This window comes from Tachysurus fulvidraco, chromosome 24 (assembly GCF_022655615.1).
Source record: "Tachysurus fulvidraco isolate hzauxx_2018 chromosome 24, HZAU_PFXX_2.0, whole genome shotgun sequence".
Lineage (NCBI taxonomy): Eukaryota > Metazoa > Chordata > Actinopteri > Siluriformes > Bagridae > Tachysurus > Tachysurus fulvidraco.
The window spans coordinates 12,391,521-12,415,363 of NC_062541.1; the positions used below are offsets into that span (position 1 = coordinate 12,391,521).

Sequence of the window (23,843 nt, forward strand, 5' to 3'; positions counted from 1 at the left end):
CTAATAATAATAATAATAATGATAATAAATGGAACATCACAATTACTAATCCAAAATTTAATAAAAGTTCTGTTTCTCAGTGTTTCCTCTGCTTCTTCTTCCTATTATTATTATTATTATTATTATTATTATTATTATTATTATTATTATTATTATATTTGTATTGTATTATTTTTAGTATTGTATGAACAATACAACTGAAGCAGGTATTAACGTAACATTATTACATACACAAACAGTATGCAATAATAAAAAAATGTTACACAATAAAAATGCATTTTAAAGGATATATCCAGGGTTGAAATTGGGTAAGAGAAAGTAAAGTCTAAACCAGGGGTATTCAATTAAAATTCAAAGAGGTCCAGTTACTAAAATTTCCTCCCGGCAAAGGTCCGAATCTTATATTGTCACTTAAAATAGTGTACCCTCATGTTAATAAAATCAATAACGCACATACATTTCTATATAATTTTTTGTTAAATTTCAAGTGTTTTCAAAGTCTGAAGTTGTAATGCACTTGAATGGAAAACAATCCTGTAGTTGTCTTTACTACATGTCAAGTAACAGACAACAGATGCTGAATTTCTTCTGAATAAAATAAATAAAAAGTGCAAACAGCTTTGAGCAGCCTGAACTTAGGGCCTATATTTCATGTAATGTAAAACATTCAGAGTCTTTTGAATAAAATAAAAGTGCTTTTTATCTTTAAGAAAAAAAATGAAACAAAAGACTTTTGAGCTGCCCCCTTTTTTAAACATTAACTACATTAATAACACAGGAACCTTAGGCAAAAGAACATTTCAGGTAAAATAGAAAGACTTTACTGAATAAAAGAAAAGTGCAGAGCTTTGAGCAGCTCCCTTTTTCCTCTCTCCTTTCCACCTCTCCTTACTCCCTTTCCATCTTCCGTTCCTAGTGAGAGAAATGGACATGTAACTGTCCTGCCAGCAGTTTGAATCTTAATTGTCCTGCCAGCGTAATTAGGTGCATTACTGCCACCTTCTGCTCTGGAGTATGGAACAGAAACAATCTGTTTTTGGCTTGGCTTTTGATGACGCTCCTGTCATAATAACTAGATTAACTGTGCATGAACGAAAGATTTATCTTTTTATTAATATCAAAGAGCTTATATAATCTTATAATATTAGATTATAATAGGGAGATGCTTAATATGATAATATTAGAATTTTAACGTGTCCGGACAGACCCGTCACTCGGTCCGCCATTTGGTGATGCCCGGTCTAAACCATCGCTTGGATTAACGATAATAATGATGATGATTGCACTGCCCCAATTACATTAATGTAATTTTTCAATTACATTATATCAGTATTGAGGATATATACAACTCCATATAACATTTTATGCCATCAAGTATTAAAAAAGAAATTGGATCGGTACATCAGCAATATGGTGATTAATATGTACAACACAACCAAACACAGTTGCTAAATATAGATGGGTGACAAATGAAAGGAAAACAAACACCAACACAAAGTGTATTTATAGTAAAGCACTGGACCACTATAAACCACCTGAACTGTTTCAGTGCATCTAAGTATCGCTTGTATAAGTCTCAGGAAGTGATATTCCCTCATTTGGTGTTTTCATAACGAGGTGGACAGCTCAAACACCAAAATCTTCAAAAGGTTTTCAATTTGTTACTGCGAAGGCCACAGCATAAGATTTCCATCTTTTTCATGCTCAGCAAATCATTCAGTGAGCACCCAGGCCCTGTGGGGGTGGACACAATCATTTTAGATTTTGGAGGCCACTCATGTCATGGTGGACGTGTTTCATTACAGGATAAAGATGATCAGTCAAAAGAACTGTGTATTGATTTCCAGCGAGCCTTCTGTTCACGGGAACAAGTGGATCCAAAACATGTCGGCAAAACAAATGCCTTCCCCACTCCAGTTGTGACCTGTCTTCCTGTCATTGCTTCCAACTTGTAACATACAATACCGTTTTACTCCAAACAAAGTGAGAGGAACAAAAAAAAAGAGAGGGAGAGAGAGAGAAAAAAAACATGGCTGAAAACAGAACAGCCTCAATGTATATTTCATCAGGCTGTGGGGAAATTAATGTGGAATTACATTTCTATTTATTATTCCCAAGAAGATCTGCACTTCAACAGAGCCTATGCTGAATGTCAACAAATGCAAAGCCTTTGTGCAAACACTGGGTATTATTACAGATGCAGAAAACACAGCTACAATGAAACCTGTCAGGACGAGAGCTATTACACTGCAGGCAAACTGTGTGCAATCTGCATCTTGCTTTCTACCATCCCAGACCTGCTGTCCATCACAGAGAACAACGCCACAGGCTGCTAGCTCACACTGACACACACACACACACACACACACACACACACACACACACACACACACACACACACACACACACACACACACACACACACAAAAGCTATTTATGTTGGGGTACAGCCTGGTGATCATGAATTCCTATAATCTCATTGAAGCATACAATCTTGAAAAAATAAATAAATAAATAAATAAATAAATAAATAAATAAATAAATAAATCGTTTATTTATAAATGCACAATTTTCAGATGGAGACTTTACTGAAGTGATTTTTAACATTTTATGCAGTCGGAAAATGCTGTACGAGAACGAATGAACGTTCCCGGCACAACCTTTGCCTAGTGGCAACAAATGCAAAGCCTTTGAGTTAAATATTTATAGCTAGGTGAAAGTTAGTAATTTAATTTTCTGCTGTCATCTTTTACATTAGATTCAGTTTCATTTCGTCATATTAATATAGCACTTTTAAAAACGGGCACTGGCACAGAGAAGGATGACGGATATTAAAGAGTCATTGAAATTTATCCCTAATGAGCAAGCGGGAGGTGACGGTGACAGGGAAGAAGCCTCTGGGACATTTCTTTTCTATATAGTACATGTGCAACATAAAGTCGGGTAATACTAAGTGTGTTAAAAGGAGCTGGAGTTTGAGCCTCATTAAAGCTTTGGTTCGGTTTAACAGTTCAGTGATGGAGACTTGAGCTTGAACTGTTCTAAAAAATTGCTTTCTCAGTGCTAGCTGTTTATGCCGTATTATACATGTATTAATTAGTCAGACTTAGTAAATTCTTAGAAAGTATTATATTATTCCACTTAATTTCAGAGTGTCACATTTATTTTATGGCACAAACAGTGATCAAAGCTGATGTTGATAAATCCAACAGGAGGAACATCACACGTCGTCTATGTTCATCACACGTAGTCTGTGACAGTCCATTACACAACACCCGATGACATGTTACATAGAAATCTATACACTGTTACTGACAGACTGCACACTTTTCTGCTAAGGTGAGCTCATCAGAGTTAGCCCTGAGGTAGCTTCATACCAATCTGTAGATTTTTCTCGCGGCCGTTCGTAAAGATGTTCAGTCCCACCAAAGATCACACCATTATGCGCTTTAGGAGATTTCTTTACTGCAAATAATCTGATGCCAAAAATGAATCTTTATATTGATTGTTTTTTCCTTTATCTGTGAAAGACAGGGGGCTTAGCTATCCTAGCCTGTTGATATCGGCCAACCCTGTTGAGCAGTTAAAGGATGTCATTTCCTGCAAAATTAATGAGAGTAAGCAAGGTGTTTGTTCATAGATCTTGAATAAAGCTTGCTTTAAAGGGCAATTCTCACATTAAGTCTTTCTGAACGTTATTGAGAGACGTGTCGTACGCCGCAGGTACGCTTCTATTTTAACAAGCGTCTCAGTCCAGAGCTGTTGCCTCAGGGACATGCAACAAAAATATACCCTTGTGGCCCTAGGCCCTTGTAACCCTAGGCCTTGTTTTATTCATTTTCTTTTTACTCGCATCTTATTCCATTAAATAAATAAAAAAAATCTGTGAAATCAGACAATTCCATGGGATACATTTATTTTAAATTCGAATACTTTAGACATTAATTGTTTTTTGAACTGATAAAAAAAAAGAGAGAATAGTGATAATCATGGATGACAACGTTACTGTTTATGCACTGCTTCATTGTTCGGGGGCAAAATTTAACTTTTCAGTTACATTACATCAGTATTGAGGATATATACATCTCCATATAACATTTTATGCCACAAAGTTGACATCCATGAAACAAAAAGCTCCACCATCTAATTCCCGGTTTAATCATCCCTGATACTGGCAGATCCTTGCTGTATCAAGCATCAAGAAAGAAATGGGATTGGTACAGTATGTCAGCGACGAATATACAGTAGATGGGTGACAAATTAAAGAGAAAAAACAAATATGGAATAAGCTAAACTTTAAACCTGAGGTATCATTAAATCATTAATATTTTATAACCGTTTTGGGTAAACAAAGCAGAAAGAGCCTCATTTTATGGGATTGAGTTGAGTCACATTGTTAAAGGACAATGTTAAAAAAATGAGACACAGAACAGGCTTGATAAAGTCTGATGTCTGCTTCTGCACATAGGCTTCATCTCAGTGACTTTCTGTCATGCCTTTTGGCCATTTTGTCTCGAAAAAAGAACCCAAATAAAATTCCTGCCCAAGCGTAAGAACTGTATGGCACGCTCTGCCGCTGGTGGGCACAGAAATAATCAGAAAGAGGAGCCAACATGCTGATATTAAACTTTCAGCCCAGGAAACAAGAAACTCACAGAAGGTGAGTTTCACGGTCACAGACAGAAGGAGCCAGAGCTCGGATTTAAATCAGCAGCATTTTGTATGTTTTTTCCATACATCGTACATAGGTGAAAATAAGGAAAGTCTTAGTGGGATTCAATTTTATTACAGTAAAATAATTTAATAGTAAAGCTACATTTATTTGATTTTACTTATGACTGCAGGTTCACTTTCAGTCTTCTTTGGGTGGCCGGACTCATTAAGAAACATCGAAAATTGGGTTTGATTCTGCTCGGGGAGAATCTTACCTCCCACAGCTTAGCTCCAGCTCTAATCAAATACACCTACCACTAACAGGATGGAGGATGGAGCAGGATACAGTACAGTTACAGGACAGGCTATAAAATAACCTTGTGTGTCTATTAATTAGGTGAAATTTAATACGTCTGTGTATTTTACTCAGTGTTTTAATCATGAGGTTATAAAATGAATGTCTACTGTCTAAAAAAAATGTCATTTCAACCATATATAGCTGACAAAGTACATAGTGAAATGAGATGTTTCTCCATGACCATGCTAATACATAAAGCAACACATAGCAAAATACACTACAGGACAGAGACCCAAAAGAGCACTGACCAGTGTGCATACTTATACATATACTATATTATACAGCACTACTTACAGCTTTTCCCGTTAGGGGTCATCACAGCAAATCAACTGTTTCCACCTAACTCTATTCTCAGCATCCTCTACTCTCACGCAAATTACCTTCATGTCCTTATTTAACACATCCGTATGTCTCCTCTTTGGCATCTCCATCTCCAACGTCCTTCCACCAATGTAACCATCTCCCTCCTCTGTACATGTCCAAACCATCTCAATCTGACCTTGTCCCCAAAACAGCCAACCTGAGCCGTCCCTCTGATGTGCTCGTTCTTAATCCTGTCCATCCTCGTCACTCCTAAAGAGAACCTCAACATCCTCATCTCTGCTACCTCCATCTCTGCCTCACGTCTTTTCCTCACTGCGACAGTCTCTAACCCCTACAGCAGAGCTGCTCTCACTACTGTCTTGCTGCTGTCACTACTGCACATTATACGGTACAATGTGCGAAAATAGCGGGTTGTAAACATATATACTTGTGTTATAGTAGCAGACGAATGAGGTTCATCGATTCATTACGTGTATTAGTGTAAATACATTGATTTTCATCATGACATGCAAATCTGCCCTGTGTTTTCACTTGGCACTTCAAATTTGTTCTTTAAATAGAACAAAACTTCAAAACAAGGTACATTTAAGATCGAATATGCATCGGTTTAGACTCAATAATATAATAATCAATAAACTTGGATAATTTAAAAGTAATAATTGAACAAATTTGCCTGGTTTTTCTTATTGGAGATGCAACTGAGTATTCCTAACAAACGTTCTGTTACAAATAACAACAACAACAAAAAAAAAGTCATTAAAATCCACAGTCCATCCGAAGTGTCTTATGAATAGTAATGTGTGTAGTTAATGTGGCTAAAGCAATCTGCATACTGAAATGACAACAGCACACTGCAAACCACTTTCAATCAATAGGACTAGCTTCATTCAGAGCTTTTTCTAACCTATTCCACCTAGCCACATCTTTTCTGCGTTCAGATCTGAAGTTAAAGCCAGATCCATTCAGACGGTCATCTTCAGTCATCTCAGTGAATAATGTTCAGTATTATATATCAGTCTGCAGGATATGAAGATTTACCATCTTAAAGTGACCTCTCATGAAGGATTTTCTACTGATATCACAACAAACATGCTCATACTGGGATTAAATGCGATTATAAATCAACAGGAACTAACGTGTTCACTTTTTTCTTTATGGAGAACAGACAGAACATGGAGAAATGCTGGGATCTAATGAGGTACTTCCTGCTGTGTCACCATCAAAGCTGTGTGGACCATTTCACACATCTTTCACATAGCATTTGTACTAACAAAATCAAATATTTAACACATGGTTCAAACATGGTTCAAACATATATACTGCATTTATACAAAGACGTGTCCATTCATAAGCTCTGTAGTTCAGTAGACAGGACAGTGATCAGGAAGTCGGCCATTTTAAAATCTCTCTCTCTCTCTCTCTCTCTCTCTCTCTCTCTCTCTCTCTCTCTCTCTCTCTCAAAATCTTTCCAGAGCACTGCAATGTTAAGTGATTTTTTGTTAACATTTTTAACATTGACAACATCGTCTTTTAAGTGTTCAATGATTTATTTTCTGAAATCCACAACATAGCCTATGACTCTATTGAAGAACCATGAAAGAAATCTTCTTGAAACAACATAGAAAATCATGTCAAAGATATCAGTCTTGTCTGTTGTCGATAAACAGTAAGGATGATATTTGTACCGGTAGTCATTTCACCGGAAACTGAGTCATCCGTGTCCCGTTGTGTAGTGAATCAGGGTCATTAACAGTGCATGAACACGTGTACCGCATATTCTGCTTCACCAGCGAGCGAGCTACACGCACAACCATTATCTGTATTTGTTTAGAGCTTCAAATATTCACAGACCCTAAATGCATGTTGCTTAACAAGGACTCCTTTTCCCTCCAATATGAACTCAATACTGTATGTGCTTGGAAACACCGGTAAAACTGAGGTAGATATACACAACCTCACCTACCTCACCCAAGTTCATAACTGATGACAACTAAAAATCTGGACTGTGTGTGTGTGTGTTTTTTTTAATCCTGCTTGCATAGTTATTATTATGCTTGTACCTGCCTGCAATATTTTCCAATAAATTTAATTGGTTCGAGAACCCAAAATATAAACAAGTTAGTCACACCCACGTGCTCCTGTTAATGAATGCCGTGTTTTATTGTCACACAAACCTCCTAAGAAGAGTTTGCAAGTGAAATTTAAAACCTCCTGCTCATGTAAACTCTCCAGCTTCCTCTGATGCAAGCTTCTCATCTGGACCTGATGCTCGATGAACCTTTCTGTCAAGCTTTCTTTAAAGAAAAATGAATATGGCCTTCCTGTTCATGTATTTATCTGTATTCATATAGAACACGTTATCTGTTCATTTAAAATATTGCTCAATTTTTTACATGAGGTCATATAAAATATAGTGTATAATATCTGTCTACTTATAAAGCCTCTGTAAGATACGGTTCATTACATTCTTTGTTTTTATCAAATAAATACAGAACATGCTTACAGGCATAGGTTTCATAGAGTATGATAGGTAAAGTACAGAATGGTAAGCCGGATTAGACCTGATCCCACCTGACTGCAATGACTAAGGGGTGACGGGAGCTTGGCCATGATTCCTACGTAGGCCCTGTGCTGAAGGACGCTGGCTCCTGTCAGCCGTTACCATCCAGGCTCCTTATCTCTTTCCTGGCAAGCTGACAGCCCTGATCGCCTGCCACCTCTACTTTAGGCATGCTGCCTCCAGAGCAGCCTGAAAGCTGCACAGTTGCAGATAAATCCCCCAGCACTGGCCATACCGGCCCAATGACTGTCACAACTTTGAGGACTTTTCCCGCATGCCAAGAGCACTTTAGGAGTGGGCTAAGTGTAATGGATTATAATCTTAGCTCTTTTCTCTAAAAGTACACCCACCTACACACACACACACACACACACACACACACACACACACACACACACACACACACACACACACACACCTCACAGAACTCTGTAACTTTAAGAGTCATCATAAATTAACATACGCTGTACAAATCTTCTTCTTCTTCTTCTTCATCAGTGGTTTCTTCCCCCAGTCTAAACACCTGGGTTGTGTCCTGACTGGCATCTCTAAATTGTCTATAGCGTGTAAATGGGTGTACAGTATGAGTGTGTGTGTGTGTGTGTGTGTGTGTGTGTGTGTGCATTGTGCCCTGCAATGGGTCCAGGGCATCCTCTGCCTTGAGCCCTGGGACAGACTCCAGGTTCCCTGTGACCCTGTGTAGAATAGGTGCTACAGAAAAGGGTTAGATAGATGGATGCATACGTACAGTAACTAAGATTATTTTATTTTTATTTTACCTTTATTTTACCAGGAAGTCTCATTGAGATCAAAAATCACTTTTACAAGAGAGACCTGGCCAAGGTAGCAGAGATACATAAACACAACATAGTAAAAACATACATACATACAATCATACAATACAAAAACTTCTTCAAGAAAAACATGTCTCCTACTACATGTCTCCTTTACCACATTTTTTATGATGGTCTTAAATGTATTTATCGATATACATGTTTCTACTTTAAGATCTTTTTGCTAATTATTCCATGCCCATGGTGCATAGTATGAAAATGCAGTTTTCCCCAAATCTGTCCAAACCCTGGGTACATTAAAAAGCAACCACTTGGAAGTATGTAATTTATTTTCCAGAATAATTCTAGAGGTGGCTTTATATTTACCCATCTATAGCATCTGTGTGCTATAAATGGATGTGTCTGTGTATGTGTAGTGTTACTGTGTCTTTGTCTGTGTGTGTGTGTGTGTGTGTGTGTGTGTGTGTGTGTGGTGTAACTCTTCAAGCCAATTCAAGGTCATAGCAGAGGCTCTATCTGCTCAGGATGCTGCTTCCATCCTTGTGCAGTAGATTTCCCAGCAGTGCACACTGATGAGTGGGCAAGCAAAATTGATTGGAACGTGGAACGCATAACATCAGTCTAACTAGATGTTCAATTCATTTCACACTTCTGTTGTCTAAGCCCCTGTCCTGAAAAATACACAAAAATTGCCAGTGGTTTTCAATCAGAAGGGGTATCATATTTCTGATATGTATACGATAGAAGAAAATGCTAACCGTCATCTTTATATTGGCTGAAATACGAAGATTAAGGGGCCATGGATCATGCTGTGCTAATCTGTTCTAATACACCCTCATGGAGATATCCAAGAGGCAGATCGGCTGTGAATTATGCTGATATTTAAAATTAACATTTAATTTCCAATAGTATACTGTACGTGCACGTCTTGGCGGTAAACTGTGATATCTTGGCACAGAAACAACAATTAAGGTGCTGCTTTGATTTTACATGAAAGGTTTTTAAGTTATTGGAGTTTTTATTAGGAGCTCTGGTTAATGGATACTCCGCTGCATGGGCAGTGAGCCCAAAATCCACAAGTACAGTATTTTAAAAGACGCTCAGTGGAGGCTATGCTCAGTGGATACAAAATATTAGCATATACAACATTAATTTAAATTGTGCTTTTGCCCTCTTTAAGCTCCTCGATCTTATAGTTCTCTCGACAGATACAACTGTATTTCTAATCAACTTTTGAGCTTTAATTATTTATTTAATAATTTAATTAATACTGCTTCATAAATTTCGATATTTTTCTTTGATTATTTTCCCGTAACAGCATGTCTCATGTTTTATACCTTTACCTAGCTCTCATACGGAACTTTCCAAATTACAGTAAGAACATGACCTCAGAATTTCACAGAGCAGTTTAACAGCTGATGTAATTGTAAGACTTGGGAGTCAGTTATCCGAGTTTGTGCTTAATGAAGAGAGAATCGTTTTTCATTGCCTATACAGTAAGCAAACATAAGCAAACAAACTGTGTTCATTCTAATGTTACTGCACGAAATATTGTTTGAACATTCAGTATTTACACTGGTCGGTCGGCACGGTTTCTGTTACTGTTTATTGTCTTTTATGTATTGCATTTTTTGTACTTTTTGTATTGTCTTGTAACTTTATGTCTGCACTGTTTTTCGTCCTGCACTGTCTTTTGTCCTGCACTGTCTTGTCTGTCTTGTTTGTCTTGTCCTGCACTGTTTGCACCAGGTTGCACAGTTGCACTTTAGCCTTAGCCCTGTCTTTGTTTTATGTAGCACCATGATCCTGGAGAAACGTTGTCTCACTGTGTACTGCAACAGCTATATATGGTTGAAATGACAATAAAAGCTTCTTGACTTGACTTGATATTTGAAATCAGCTTTTGTGACCTCTTGCTGTTCTAAATAATTTTGGTGAAACAAATTTTGGGGAAACAAAATAATTTGGGGAAACAAATTAAAAGATTTATTTTTATTTAATTTTATTAATTAACTAATTTATTTATTCATATGTATCTCTGGGATTGCAAGGTTTGTATTTTTGAGTCAGTTTTATGGCTAACGAGCCCAATACAGAGCTGGGAGGAAAGGCAGAGATTGCACTGTAATGTAGTCAGCGGTAGCCAATAACTGTCTGTTATTTAAATAAATCTGTCGGGTAACGTGTGCAACTGTGAAAACTGGTTTTGTTGTTTTTTTGACACCACACTTAAGTGTCGCTGCAATTTGTTAGAGCTGAACAAACGCCAAAAGGAAGAATCTAGCAATTCTCATATAATACTTTTGTGTGCATCAAAAATTAAATAGTTAAAAACAAACAAACAAACAAATGCAAACACAATTATTGTTTTTTGTTTATTAACAATGTTGTTGTTGTTGTTGTTATTATTATTATTATTATTATTATTATTATTATTATTATTATTATGTGGCAGCAACAAACAACAACAACAACAACAACAACAACAACAATAATAATAATAATAATAATAATAATAATAATAATAATAATAATAATAATAATAATAATAATAATACTTTAGATTCTCCATAACACTCCCTAATTTCTACATAATGTGACAGAAATGCTGGATGGTAGCTAATTCATATAATTAAGGCTGACAGTTAATGACTAGTGGTAACGCTGTAACCTCGGTGGAGGTTAGTGAGGGCAGATGGTAAAAGACTGCTTAATAAAACGCTCGCCTACCTTCTATTCAACACACTCAAAGGCCACAACTAATTATCTTCCCCTCTATCTTCCAGCACAGCATGCATGTGTGTATATGATGAAATGAGTTTATTTTGAGAAAAATCAGCACTAAAATGATTCTGCTGTGAAGATCTCAGCATCTCTTAATGTATCCTCGGTTGAATCAACGCTCTTTAATAGCCCCCAAATATTTTTCACACATAATCTCTATATTGTGTAACAGTTGTGTTAAATAGTAATAAAAAAATTATAATAAATAAAAAAAAAGCTTATCATAATTCCTATGTCTGTATAATGTGCTATAATAATGTGTCTAAAAACAATACCAAAAACGTTTAGCCTTCAACAAGGAAAGCATTTGAAGTCTGACACCACATCAGAACAGCAGCAGAAAAAGAAGTTGATGGCAATGTTTAAGTCATAGATTATTGGTGTCTGCTTGCCTCGAGTCCTCTATTAACAGTCAATACAGCTATTTTCTGTGAGTGATGAAGAGGGCAAGTGGTCCAACCTCATCAGAGAGAAAAAAAGGATCGGTAGGTAAATTGTGTATAAAGGTAATGTGTGGTTATTGTGATTGGCAGTCGTTGTCTGGTCTGAGGGACCTGTTCGGGAAAAATGACAGGTCTCATTTAAAATTCCTACATAGTCGACAGAGTTCAAGGCCTCTGTTTCAGGCGGACGCATGAAATATCTATTTCTACAAAGCGGTCACTCGAGTAAGTCCGTTTTTATGTCTGATCTGATTCAGACACATCGGATTTGACTGTACAGCCAAATGTTACTAGAGGGGATTGACACACTGCTAGGTGTTTGTACAGGGTGAGCTACTGGGGATTTGCACACCACTCGAGCTTCTTTAGACGCCGCTTTCTTTAGTGGGTGTGACTAGCGCACAGTGCTTCCTATCGCACGGTAGTAGGCCTGAGCTGATCTGAGACGTCTGTGGAACGCCGACAGACTAGACAGGCTGATGGATTGGGGACTGTTCATAGTAAGCGTCTGCTAGCAGCACGGAACGTCTCAAGAGCAAGATGACAGATTGAGACAGGGGGTGGCATCCCACTAGAGGCATCAGCAGTAGCTTAGCTCCACTGATCTCAGCGCAACACACAGGGTGACAGGGGAGACGGATGGAGAGCAAACATGTTACTGAAACTTCTTGCAAGCTCCTTCTTGTGTGGTTAGTGGTAAATAAGAGCCCTGTTGAAGAGCAGCACAGGTTCGTGTATTTTTGTAGTGACACGGTAGCTATTGAATTGTAAGTCTATATGTTTTTGAAACACTTTGGCCGCTCCTTTATTGGTGTGGAAACGATTTATATAAATGGTTGAGGAAGACTATCATATATTATTTTCATTCCAAACATTAAATCCAATAATGCTCACAACTGTATATAAAAACAAGCAACACTAAATGCATTAATCGTATTTACACGATCTGGTCAGTTTTCTTCAGAACATGCAAGACAGCAGTGTTTAATGGTGTTTATTTTAATCCAGAAGAACCCAGTAGGGCTCTGATTTCCTACGAATCACCAATGACGAGCGATTTGCAATTGGTGGATCTCACTTCACATGGACAGCAGCTACAACACGTTTGGGCCTTTAGTTCCAGTGAAGGGAAACCAAAATGTAGCTTAGTGTCTAATAATCACTAGTGCATGCAAAGACATGCTAGATAACATTGTGGCAATACTTTAGAGAAGAACCACACACGTGTCTGATGATGACAATCCTTAGGCCATATAGTATATATGTAAAAGGAATTCTTGCCTTAGATAAACTTTCCTATTCATTTGACTTCACTTTAATATTTAATGCATGTCCTACACTCATATTTTATTGTGGGGTCATAACATTGGCACAAGTTCTTACACAAAAACAAATCTTTATTAAATTTGGGCTTATGTTTTTAGACAAAAGATCATTCGGTGCAGGCTGAAGATACAATTTTTGCCAACTCATGAAAATTCCCAATAGCCTCTCAACGGCCCCTGTTTACAAAGGCGATAATACACAATTAGCATCTAATAAAATCACAACATTCATTTAAAAATAAAAGCACACAACACGGTTCATCAACTCAGGACAAAATGCAAATACATGCACAGTACAAGCTACTGTTCTGAATTTTAAAGCACAGACTACAACTACTATGCTCACTATTTTATTTTGGTGTAAATATGCCTATTCCGGTGTCGACTCCTTACTGCGGTTTGTTTCACGGTCATACGAGAGCATATTCCAAATTACAGTTCAAGAGACCACTGAAGCACATTTTGGATTTTTTTTTTCTTTCACATTTCCAATGCACCTCAAATCAGTCCCTGAATCTGATGTAAACACAACATGCTTCCTCTTCTCCATTAAACAGAAGAGTAGGGTGTTAGCAGGGTGTCTCAGCCACATGCAGAGGCACTAATGAGATAGAATTCCGGTTTGGAGGAGAGACTAAGAAATATAAAAAGCTTTAGGCCATTCAAGTAAATAACCCAACTAGTCAAAAGGACAAACAGACCATTCGCTTTTATACCTGTAATCTGTCCACTGAACAAGAGCTCTTGAGTGTCTTATTTTTCAAGGCTACTTGCTGTCTTGTAACCGGATAATATAATTGGATGCATTCACTCAGGGATGGCATCAGTCCAGAAAGAGAGGGAGGGAGGGAGATAGAGAGAGAGAGAGAGAGAGAGAGAGAGAGAGAGAGAGAGAGAGAGAGAGAGAGAGAGAGAGAGAGAGAGAGAGAGAGAGAGAGAGAGAGAAAGAGAGACAGAGGAGAGGAGAGATATTGCTCAAAAAGACAAAAAGAAGATTAAAATCTTAATTTTCTCAAGCTGGTACAGGTTTGCCCTGCAGTAGTACTACACAATAAGGCACAGCTAATAATAAGCAAAGGTTTTTCTTTACTCAAACTGATATAAGGATAATAAAAAAAATACAGGCAAGTCTAATTTTACTGTAAGAATTAATTATACACAGATTAAAACAAGACAATTACTGATACACATGATTAAGTGATGTCGCGGAGGTTCTGAGGATCTAGTCTCGGATGAGTAAGCAACACAAAAACAGTGGCAGAGGAACTTGTTGCTATTCATACGGAGCTTTAACAGCCACAGCCTCAGATGTCCGCCGCTCTCCGTTTATGCAGCAATCAGCACTGGAGAGGTCTGTCTCATTTGCATGCTCATGCATATTCATATCAACTCACTGACAATTTTAAACAAACCTCCTCGACACCCCGCTGCTTTCTGATACAAATTACCCTGAAGAGATTGGTGTACACAATATGTTAAGATGTCATAAAAAAAAAAAAATAAATAAATAAAACAATAGCCACTTGTTCAAACCTAATACAAAACATTGTGTCAGAATTTTAATTTGATTTAACTTAAGGTGCCATAGAACTGTATACACAGGCTACAAATATTGCACCTTCTAGACCTGTATACACGAGTATTGTTGTACACTGTGTAGATCTTTGTGTAGATCTTTTTGCACTGTGTAGATCTTTTTGCACTGTGTAGATCTTTTTGCACTGTGTAGATTTTTGTGTAGATCTTTTTGCACTGTGTTGATCTTTTTTGCACTGTGTTGATTTTTGTGTAGATTGTTGTGCACTGTGTAGATTTTTGTGTAGATCTTTGTGAACTGTGCAGATTTTTGTGTAGATCTTTGTGCACTGTGTTGATTTTTGTGTAGATTTTTGTGCACTGTCTAGATTTTTGTGTAGATCTTTGTGAACTGTGTAAATCTTTGTGTAGATCTTTGTGAACTGTGTAGATCTTTGTGTAGATCCTTGTGTAGATCTTTGTGAACTGTGTAAATCTTTGTGTAGATATTTGTACACTGTGTAGATCCTTGTGTAGATCTTTGTACACTGTGTAGATCCTTGTGTAGATCTTTGTGCACTGTAGATCTTTGTACACTGTGTAGATCTTTGTGTAGATCTTTGTGCACTGTGTTGATTTTTGTGTAGATTTTTGTGTAGATTTTTGTGTAGATCTTTGTGCACTGTGTAGATTTTTGTGCACTGTCTAGATTTTTGTGTAGATCTTTGTGAACTGTGTAAATCTTTGTGTAGATCTTTGTGAACTGTGTAGATCTTTGTGTAGATCTTTGTGCACTGTGTAGATTTTTGTGCACTGTCTAGATTTTTGTGTAGATCTTTGTGAACTGTGTAAATCTTTGTGTAGATCTTTGTGAACTGTGTAGATCTTTGTGTAGACATTTGTACACTGTGTAGATCCTTGTGTAGATCTTTGTACACTGTGTAGATCCTTGTGTAGATCTTTGTACACTGTGTAGATCCTTGTGTAGATCTTTGTACACTGTGTAGATCTTTGTGTAGATCTTTGTGCACTGTGTAGCTTTGTGTAGATATTTATGGAATGTGTAGATCTTTTTGCACTGTGTAGCTTTGTGTAGATATTTATGGAATGTGTAGATCTTTTTGCACTGTGTAGATTTTTGTGCACTGTGTAGATTTTTGTGTAGATTTTTGTGCACTGTGCAGATTTTTGTGTAGATCTTTGTAAACTGTGTAGATTTTTGTGTAGATCTTTGTGAACTGTGTAAATCTTTGTGTAGATATTTGTGCACTGTGCAGATCTTTGTACACTGTGTAGATCTTCGTGAACTGTGTAGATCTTTGTGTAGATCTTTGTGAACTGTGTAAATCTTTGTGTGAATATTTGTACACTGTGTAGATCCTTGTGTAGATCTTTGTACACTGTGTAGATCTTTGTGTAGATCTTTGTACACAGTGTAGCTTTGTGTAGATCTTTATGCAATGTGTAGATCCTTGTGTAGATCTTTGTGCACTGTGTAAATTTTTCTCTCGGAGCTGAAGAATCATGAATCAAGAATTAAGAATCATGATTTAATACTAAATTTGCACATATGAGTAATCAGACCTCAGATATTACTCTGCACGCAGGACATCAGTGGAGACAGCATCTGAATCAGAGACATTGCTTATCTCTCTTTTCTAAGCTGCTGAATAATGAAGGCGGTTGCCATATTGTTAAATTAAACCCAATTTGCAGTGATGAATATGATAATTACATCTAGCTCTATTTATGAAGCAATATACTGCAATTAATTGACTCCTATTAGATGTTTCTTCCAATGCTTGTCATCTTCTCAGTCATATATCATACTATTAGCTTTTGTTATTTGTCGCTTGGTTTTATGTTACATTAGACAGCGAATGTGGAAAAAGCTTCCTTCAGTACACATTTTCTATCCTTTTTTTTTTCTAGCTTAAAGGAAAAAAATACCATGGTGTAGACTGATGAACTTGCAAACCAGCAGACGTGTCTACTGAAGAAAAAAAAAAATCTGAAAACTACATGCAGGTGATTTTCATACTCTGAATGAGGAGCCCAGAAAATCAAGTCGAGCAGCTCTTGTAATGTGATTCTGAACACATAAAATTCCCCATATAAATATTGACATCACTTAAATTGCTGGCTTTGAATATTAAAAAAAAACTTTAAACTTATAAACAATCCAAAATGTCTAGATAAAATATGACAAGAACTCACAGCTTCTCAGTCTTTGTATTGTAGAAGAATAATCATAAGAGTTTGAACAAAGTTGTAGTTTGGCCTAAAAGCCAGCAACCCCAGCACAGATGAACAGACTGACAGAATAATGAATATAATTCCCTTCGTTGATCAACCTGATTATCTAAGACACAGCCGAGCCACGTCTCTGTTTAACTTGGCCTATTTGTGCAAGAAGGCATTTTGATTATTGTATAAAAAAGTAGTTATCGCTTTCAAATTTATTAGAAGCCATCACGGCAGTTATGATGGTTTCTGGTTGATGATAATTGTGTCTCAAAGACTAATTAAAAACCTTATAAATTACCAGTGGGAGCACAAGTGGTTTAGGCTCAAAGCTGTTGATCAGAAGGTCATGGTTCAAACCCCAACACCACCAAGAAGTCGGGCCCTTGAACAAGGCCCTTAACCCTGTCTGCTCCAGGAGCTGTATCATGGCTGTACTCTGTACTCTAACAAAGCTGGCATACAGTATGTGGAGAAAAAAATTTCATCGTGCTTTAATGTTTAATAAAGGAAAAACAAAAATGGACTATAAAATTTCCTATTTTTTCGATAATAATCTTTTTTTTTATATTTGAATGGATTCTTCTTAAACTAATAAACCAAATTTTCACAGAGTAAGCATGGGGTAAAGCAATTACTTTAAATTTATCATTGTTGTAGTTCCCATTTTTGAAATCTAGGTGCAACTAGATTGTATAAGCACAATAGTATGACATCTAGAAAAGCAACCTAATTAACATCGGCATAAATCATAATCTTCACTGTCAAATAACAACATATTAAATCAGTTTTAATCATCCAAAAGTGGTCATTAGTAATTTTTATATTTATTTGAAATAAACGTAGAATAAAAAGAGTATATAGTCATGAATGAGGGCTTTCGAAAACATGTTGAATGCCTCCTCTACAGTATGAATATGGTCGGACTCTACAACACCTGTCCTGTGGATGAGAAATGCTAGTTTTTTTTTATACTCTTTCTGCAGAGGTTCAAAACAAAGGCAGGCAAATCCACAAAGACAAACACTATAACACAATAAAAAACACAGAAACAGGAACATGGCTCTAAAATGCTGACTAATACAAGCAAGACTTTGCAAAGCATACAGTACATGAACAAGCAGTGACGGTGACAGACACATGAAAAGGTGGCGGCTAAGGAGGAGGACAGACCTAATCATTAGCAGATGAGCCTAAGCCAGAAAGATCATGCTATAGATTTTCTACTCTGTGCATAATGTGAAATTGAATGTGAGTAAGAAGTATACTGAGCCATCTAGACCTTTTCTTAATGCAGTAATTATACATGCTTTGAATATCGTCACAGGCAAATTGGTGTGGAGGGGCCGAATCGATAGACTAATCTGAGTACAATCGATAGGCGGCAAAGATGAAATAGTGTTATGATGAGGACATTAGAAAATATTATCTGCTTCAAACAGAAATAATTATTGCATCCATTTTTGGTCCGAAATACCTCATTGATGTACAACATCAAAGAAACAAACACACAGAGGGCAAAACACACTCGAACACGCACACACACACACACACACACACACACACACACACACACACACACACACACACACACACACACACACACACAAACACACACACACACAAAACCCCTTAGACAATACCCCATGATGAAAGCAATTTGATGCAGACAACCGCTCTACCTCTAAAATTAAACTATGATCCGTTAATTCTGTTTACACGCCTTGGATAAAGGCCTGCATGTCTTCTAACATTAAACACCCTTTCTGCACTTAGCTGTAGCTGAGCATGGGAAAACATAGCCACACCAACACATACACACAGACAGCAGACACGGCGTCTCACTCACCATATTGTCGGCGGCTCGGACCCCTCCACTTCCAAGTAGTCGTACTTTTCCTCCGTCTGGAAGTCTGTAAAAATGATGGAGATGGTGTCTCCGGGATCAGCAAGTATGGTCCACGTACAGTCCGCACTATTGTAATATTCACTCGGGAAATTGGGACTCGAAATGATGCCACTTGAACCCCTCAGAGTACCACCACATGTGTCCTCAGCTGTCGACCAAACATGAAAAGACTTCTGTTAGGAATTGGCCTTTGTTTACTGCACAAAGTATACAGCAGGAAATGGCAGCTGGACCTTTGAATTTAGGTGGACTGAAGTCAGATTATGTCTGATTGGGGTAAAAAATCTGAACAAATTTGATATACATTGTGTATAGAATCTTAGCAACAGTTACGTTGCTTTACTGTGTAATTACCAGCCCACTTATTTAGCTATTTAATCTTTCATATTTCATTGAATATCACAAGTACTCCTCTATCCAGGACATACTGCTGGTGAATGAGGGTCTCATCAAAACTACACCTTAAATCTCTTTCCTCCTTTCTTTCTCTTGTTCTTTCTTTATTAACATAATATTTTAGTAAATTAGTGGCTTATGCCTTTGTCAAAATGTACATTAGCTGAATCATTACAGATTTGTGGTAAATTAAAACAAGGTCCCAGCTGCATTTCCCATCAGACTCAGAGCTCAGCTCTTGTCTATTTTGCTCCAATTCAATTTGAGAGTTAAAATTTACCAGATTGAGATTTATTTAATTCTCTTTTTTTTTTTTTTTTTGTGGGGGGGAGAAATTGGAATAGATTAGAGTATGTACAGATAAAGACACATGGACTAGTCTTGCGCAAAAATGATAAATTATATGTATATAATTTATACAAATGGACGTTCAGCTATATGTGCATATGGACATGGCGCAAAGCCAAGCATATGCACATACAGCTCATACATATATGTAGAAAGTGATACTCTGCTTTAGAGAATCACTTTTAACGTGAGGTCATACAGACTATCAAGTGCTCAGATCCAGTCAATAGAGAAAAACATGAAAGGAAAACATTGAGAGGAAAACACACTGCAAGTCCGAGGCAAGAACCATATCAGTGCATAAACACCCAGTAAGCAGATTGTAGCCATGCACACACAGGCATTCTGACAGACATGCACGTTTACTCGGGCCTTCATGTCTCAGAGAGGCACTTCAACGTGTCACCTTTTACCACGTAACATACTAGTTCAGTTCAAGGACTCACGATTAGTCCAAAGTCCACTGGCTCTTTATTCAGCTTTCAATCTCATCACCCCATTTTGTGTGTGTGTGTGTGTGTGTGTGTGTGTGTGTGTGTGTGTGTGTGTGTGTGTGTGTGTGTGTGTGTGTGTGTGTGTGTGTGTGGATCTGCTCATAAACAAAACCTCAATTAATACCACAAGCAATGTAATCAACAATTATACACACACACACACCAAACAAGCACCCAAGCACTTAATGTCACTGAACACGTGATTGGCAGCTACTTAAAAACTCACAATTCAGATTAGTCAGAAAGCGTTGAGTACTTTCTTCATCAGTACGGCACTGACAGTATTTCTAGCTGCAAGCTTTATATTAGTGAGTCATTCTAATGTGTTATCAACTGCATGTGTAGTACATAATGTGGTAAAGTATGGACAGTCAATACACACATTTTCTACTGTTGGTATGGTGAAGTTTGCTGTAAAAGGTTTATTAACATTTTTTGGAAGGATTGTCCAGTGTCAGCACTTTGTAAAGTAACAGACACTTTATTTACATTTTCCAGGATGGGAAAGTCTTCAGAACTTTGTGGTTTCACATGCAGCATGTGGGAAACCACACACCACACAAGTCGTGGCCTAATGGTTAGTGAGTCTGACTCGTAGCCCTAAGGTTGTGGGTTCGAGTCTCTGGCCGGCCACAACTGAGGTGCCCTTGAGCACCCCAACTGCTCCCCAGGCATCGCAGCATAAATGGCTGCCCACTGTTCATGGTGTGTGTGTGTGTCTGTGTGTGTGTGTTCACTGCGATGTGTGTGCACTTTGGATGGGTTAAACGCAGAGAACAAATTCTGAGTATGGGTCACCGTGCTTAGCCGTATGTCACGTCACTTTTATTATTTGCCTTATAGAGTTTAAAAATAGAAAGAAATAAACACTGGTGAGGGAACGGCTATTGATATGGCTGTTATAACATGGCAGTGCAGGTACAGTAAGATTAGTTCTTACAGTACCTTTCTTCTAACACTTCACTATACACTGTAAAATAAATATGATTTTTTTAGTAAATTAAGGCTTAAGATCAAATAAGAGGAAACACCTCAGGATAATAATCACACCACTCTGCTGATGACTATATTCTTACAACTCCATATCACTGATAAGTCAGCATCAATAGTTGTGCCTCTTCTTTTTTTCATAATAATATAAATGTCATAACAAAGCTCTAAGTCATTTACAAATGATACGTGATTCAAGATGGACAACAGATAGCGTGAAGGAAACTTTAACCGTTTGCTTTATAAAGAATATATGAGCCTTATAAAGAATTTATAAATGAAGCCTTAAATTTTCTCAAAAATCGGCCGTGCGCCTAATAATCCGGTGCGCCTTATGTGTGCACTGAGTACCAAAAATCTGTAAAAATGTTGTGTGACTTTGGTAAGCGCTCCGCTTGATTGACTGTCAGACCATTTCCTGCTGACACAGGGACGTAATACATACACTATGTACGCTGGCAGCGATAAACCAATCAGAGGACATTACGTAATACTTCCTAACCATTATGCGCTCCACACTCCAGTCCAGTAGGTGGCGGTAAATGCACCTTAAATTGGTTTGCCATCCGCCAATAAAAATCAGATGCTTACGAGGAACAATTACAAACGCCAGGCTATCAGTAACGCGGTTGTAAATGGGAATAGAGCAGCTGAAAGTATTCAACATCAATGTATCTGTGGTTCGGAAGTGGAGGAAGCAAGAAAATGTACTGCGCCAAGTTAAGAAGTCACAGTAGATGAGGACTTTGATGACTTTGTGGGAGAAGATTGATTAAAAAATAATGTGTGTGTTGTTAAATAGTAGAATAAAGTTCAACTAAACTCACTGTTTTGCTTCTGTTACCTTTTTTTGTAGACCGTATGTTTTAGCATGCACCTTATAATACGGTGCGCCTTCTAATACTTTGCGCCTTATAATACGGTGCGCCTTATGTATGGGTTAAGTACAGAAATAGACCCGTAATGAGACTGCGCCTTATAATACGGTGCGCCTTATGGTGCGGAAAATACTGTACCATAAAATTACTGCTTTTCCGTAACAAACAGGAAATTGCTTGTACATGATTTCTAGTTGTTGTAAACTAGAAGTACTGTATTATTGCAGGTTTAAAGTCAGTAACAGTATTGCCACTGATTCGTTTGGGAATCATTTGTCAGTTTGTGACAGTGATTTGTAAATCAGTTTCTGTGTATCCTTTGCGAGGCCTGTGTAAAGAGCTGCAGCAACTGAACGACTCCAGGTTCATTTGAACCTGAATAACAGCACATGCACATACACACACACACACACACACACACACACACACACACACACACAAACACACACAAAAAAAAATACAAGGCTCAAAAATAAAAGTCGCAATTCCCTCATTATTTTGGAGCCTAGCAGCCTAGAGAACCTCAGCAACAGCCAACAAATCACTCATATCATGCTGTTTAAGGCACCTTCAGGTAAAGCATGTCAAATCTCAGGTCAAATTGGCCTTTGTATGGCTGCTCGTGTTCCAAAAATAATGAATGCCTTCCTGGGTCCCACTGCCCACACATTGGATACAAGAGAGAAACACATATCACTGACTGTGCTGTCTTTTGGTTCGAGTGCGCTACAAAGTAGAAGATTTGAGCCACACATTATGCTGAAATATGAATGGAGCATAGCCAGTACAATGGAACTGCCAAATACTCAAACATCAGTAATGTGGGAATGAGCAGCTTCTTATTTTAGCTACCAAGTTTCCTTGAGTGCAACAATCTGAATCTGACAAACATGTCAAACTATTTCAAGCAGTATTTCTGTAGGTACGGAAGAGATGGAACCGAGGATGATTGAACAGATAAGGTGTCCTGAATAGATGAATGTCTCCACAAAGTATTAACCCCCCCATTTTTTATGTACTGCATCATCAAATTTATTTATTTCACAATGGATTTTTTTCCATGCTCCTTTTGAAGTGACTCTACAGAAATATGTCCTCGGAATTATTTAAATAATAAAAATGACTGATAAATAAATAAATAAATAAAACAACACCCTTCAGCATAATTGATAATTATCCACCCTCTAAGTGTAAATTGTCCATTTATAGCAATTACAGATGTGTCTCTATGAGTGTTGCCAAATTGTTGTTTTGCATTTTCTTTCATTCCTCAATACAACTTCTCTACAATTCTGCCAAATAAGATGGAGGTTGGTAATGGACAGCAATTTCCAGGTCATGCCACTGATTTTCAATTACATTTAAGCTTTGACTCGATCAATTCACAAACTCCTTTTTTTCCAGGCTATTCTAATGTAATATCTTCCCTGTGCTTTGACAGTTTTAATTTGCTTAATTCTAATTAAGAACATATATTTTTACCACAAATGCAGATGTCTTTCTGACTGGAACAAGTTCAGCCTAACGGTTTACTTATAAATGGCTCCATACATATTGCCTGTGATGACAGCAAGCTCTCCATTTCCTCCTGCTGAAAAACAACCCTACAGCATGATGCTCCCACCAATATGCTTGATCAAGCTTAAACGTTTCTTAATCGATCTTCAGATCATCCATTCACCCATCTATCCACTACACTGCTTATCCTACTGGGTCACAGGGAACCTGGAACCCATCCCAGGAGACGGGGGACACCCTGGACAGGAGGCCAGTCTATCACAGTGCACAAATGCTAACACTCACACACCTGTTCACACAATACAGACAA

The 23,843-nt window shown here is 37.6% G+C and overlaps 1 protein-coding gene across 4 annotated transcripts in view; it reads right to left on the reverse strand.

Annotated features, from left to right (window-relative positions):
• csmd3b (CUB and Sushi multiple domains 3b) overlaps positions 1 to 23,843 on the reverse strand; it is a 403,012-nt gene that overhangs the window by 234,434 nt on the left and 144,735 nt on the right. For 3 of the 4 annotated variants that reach the window (XM_027175911.2, XM_047808109.1, XM_047808108.1), the window contains exon 5: positions 18,850 to 19,057. In XM_027175911.2, the coding sequence (XP_027031712.1) occupies positions 18,850 to 19,057 (208 nt within the window). The remainder of the gene's footprint in view (positions 1 to 18,849; positions 19,058 to 23,843) is intronic. The other variant, XM_047808110.1, reaches the window with a different exon arrangement.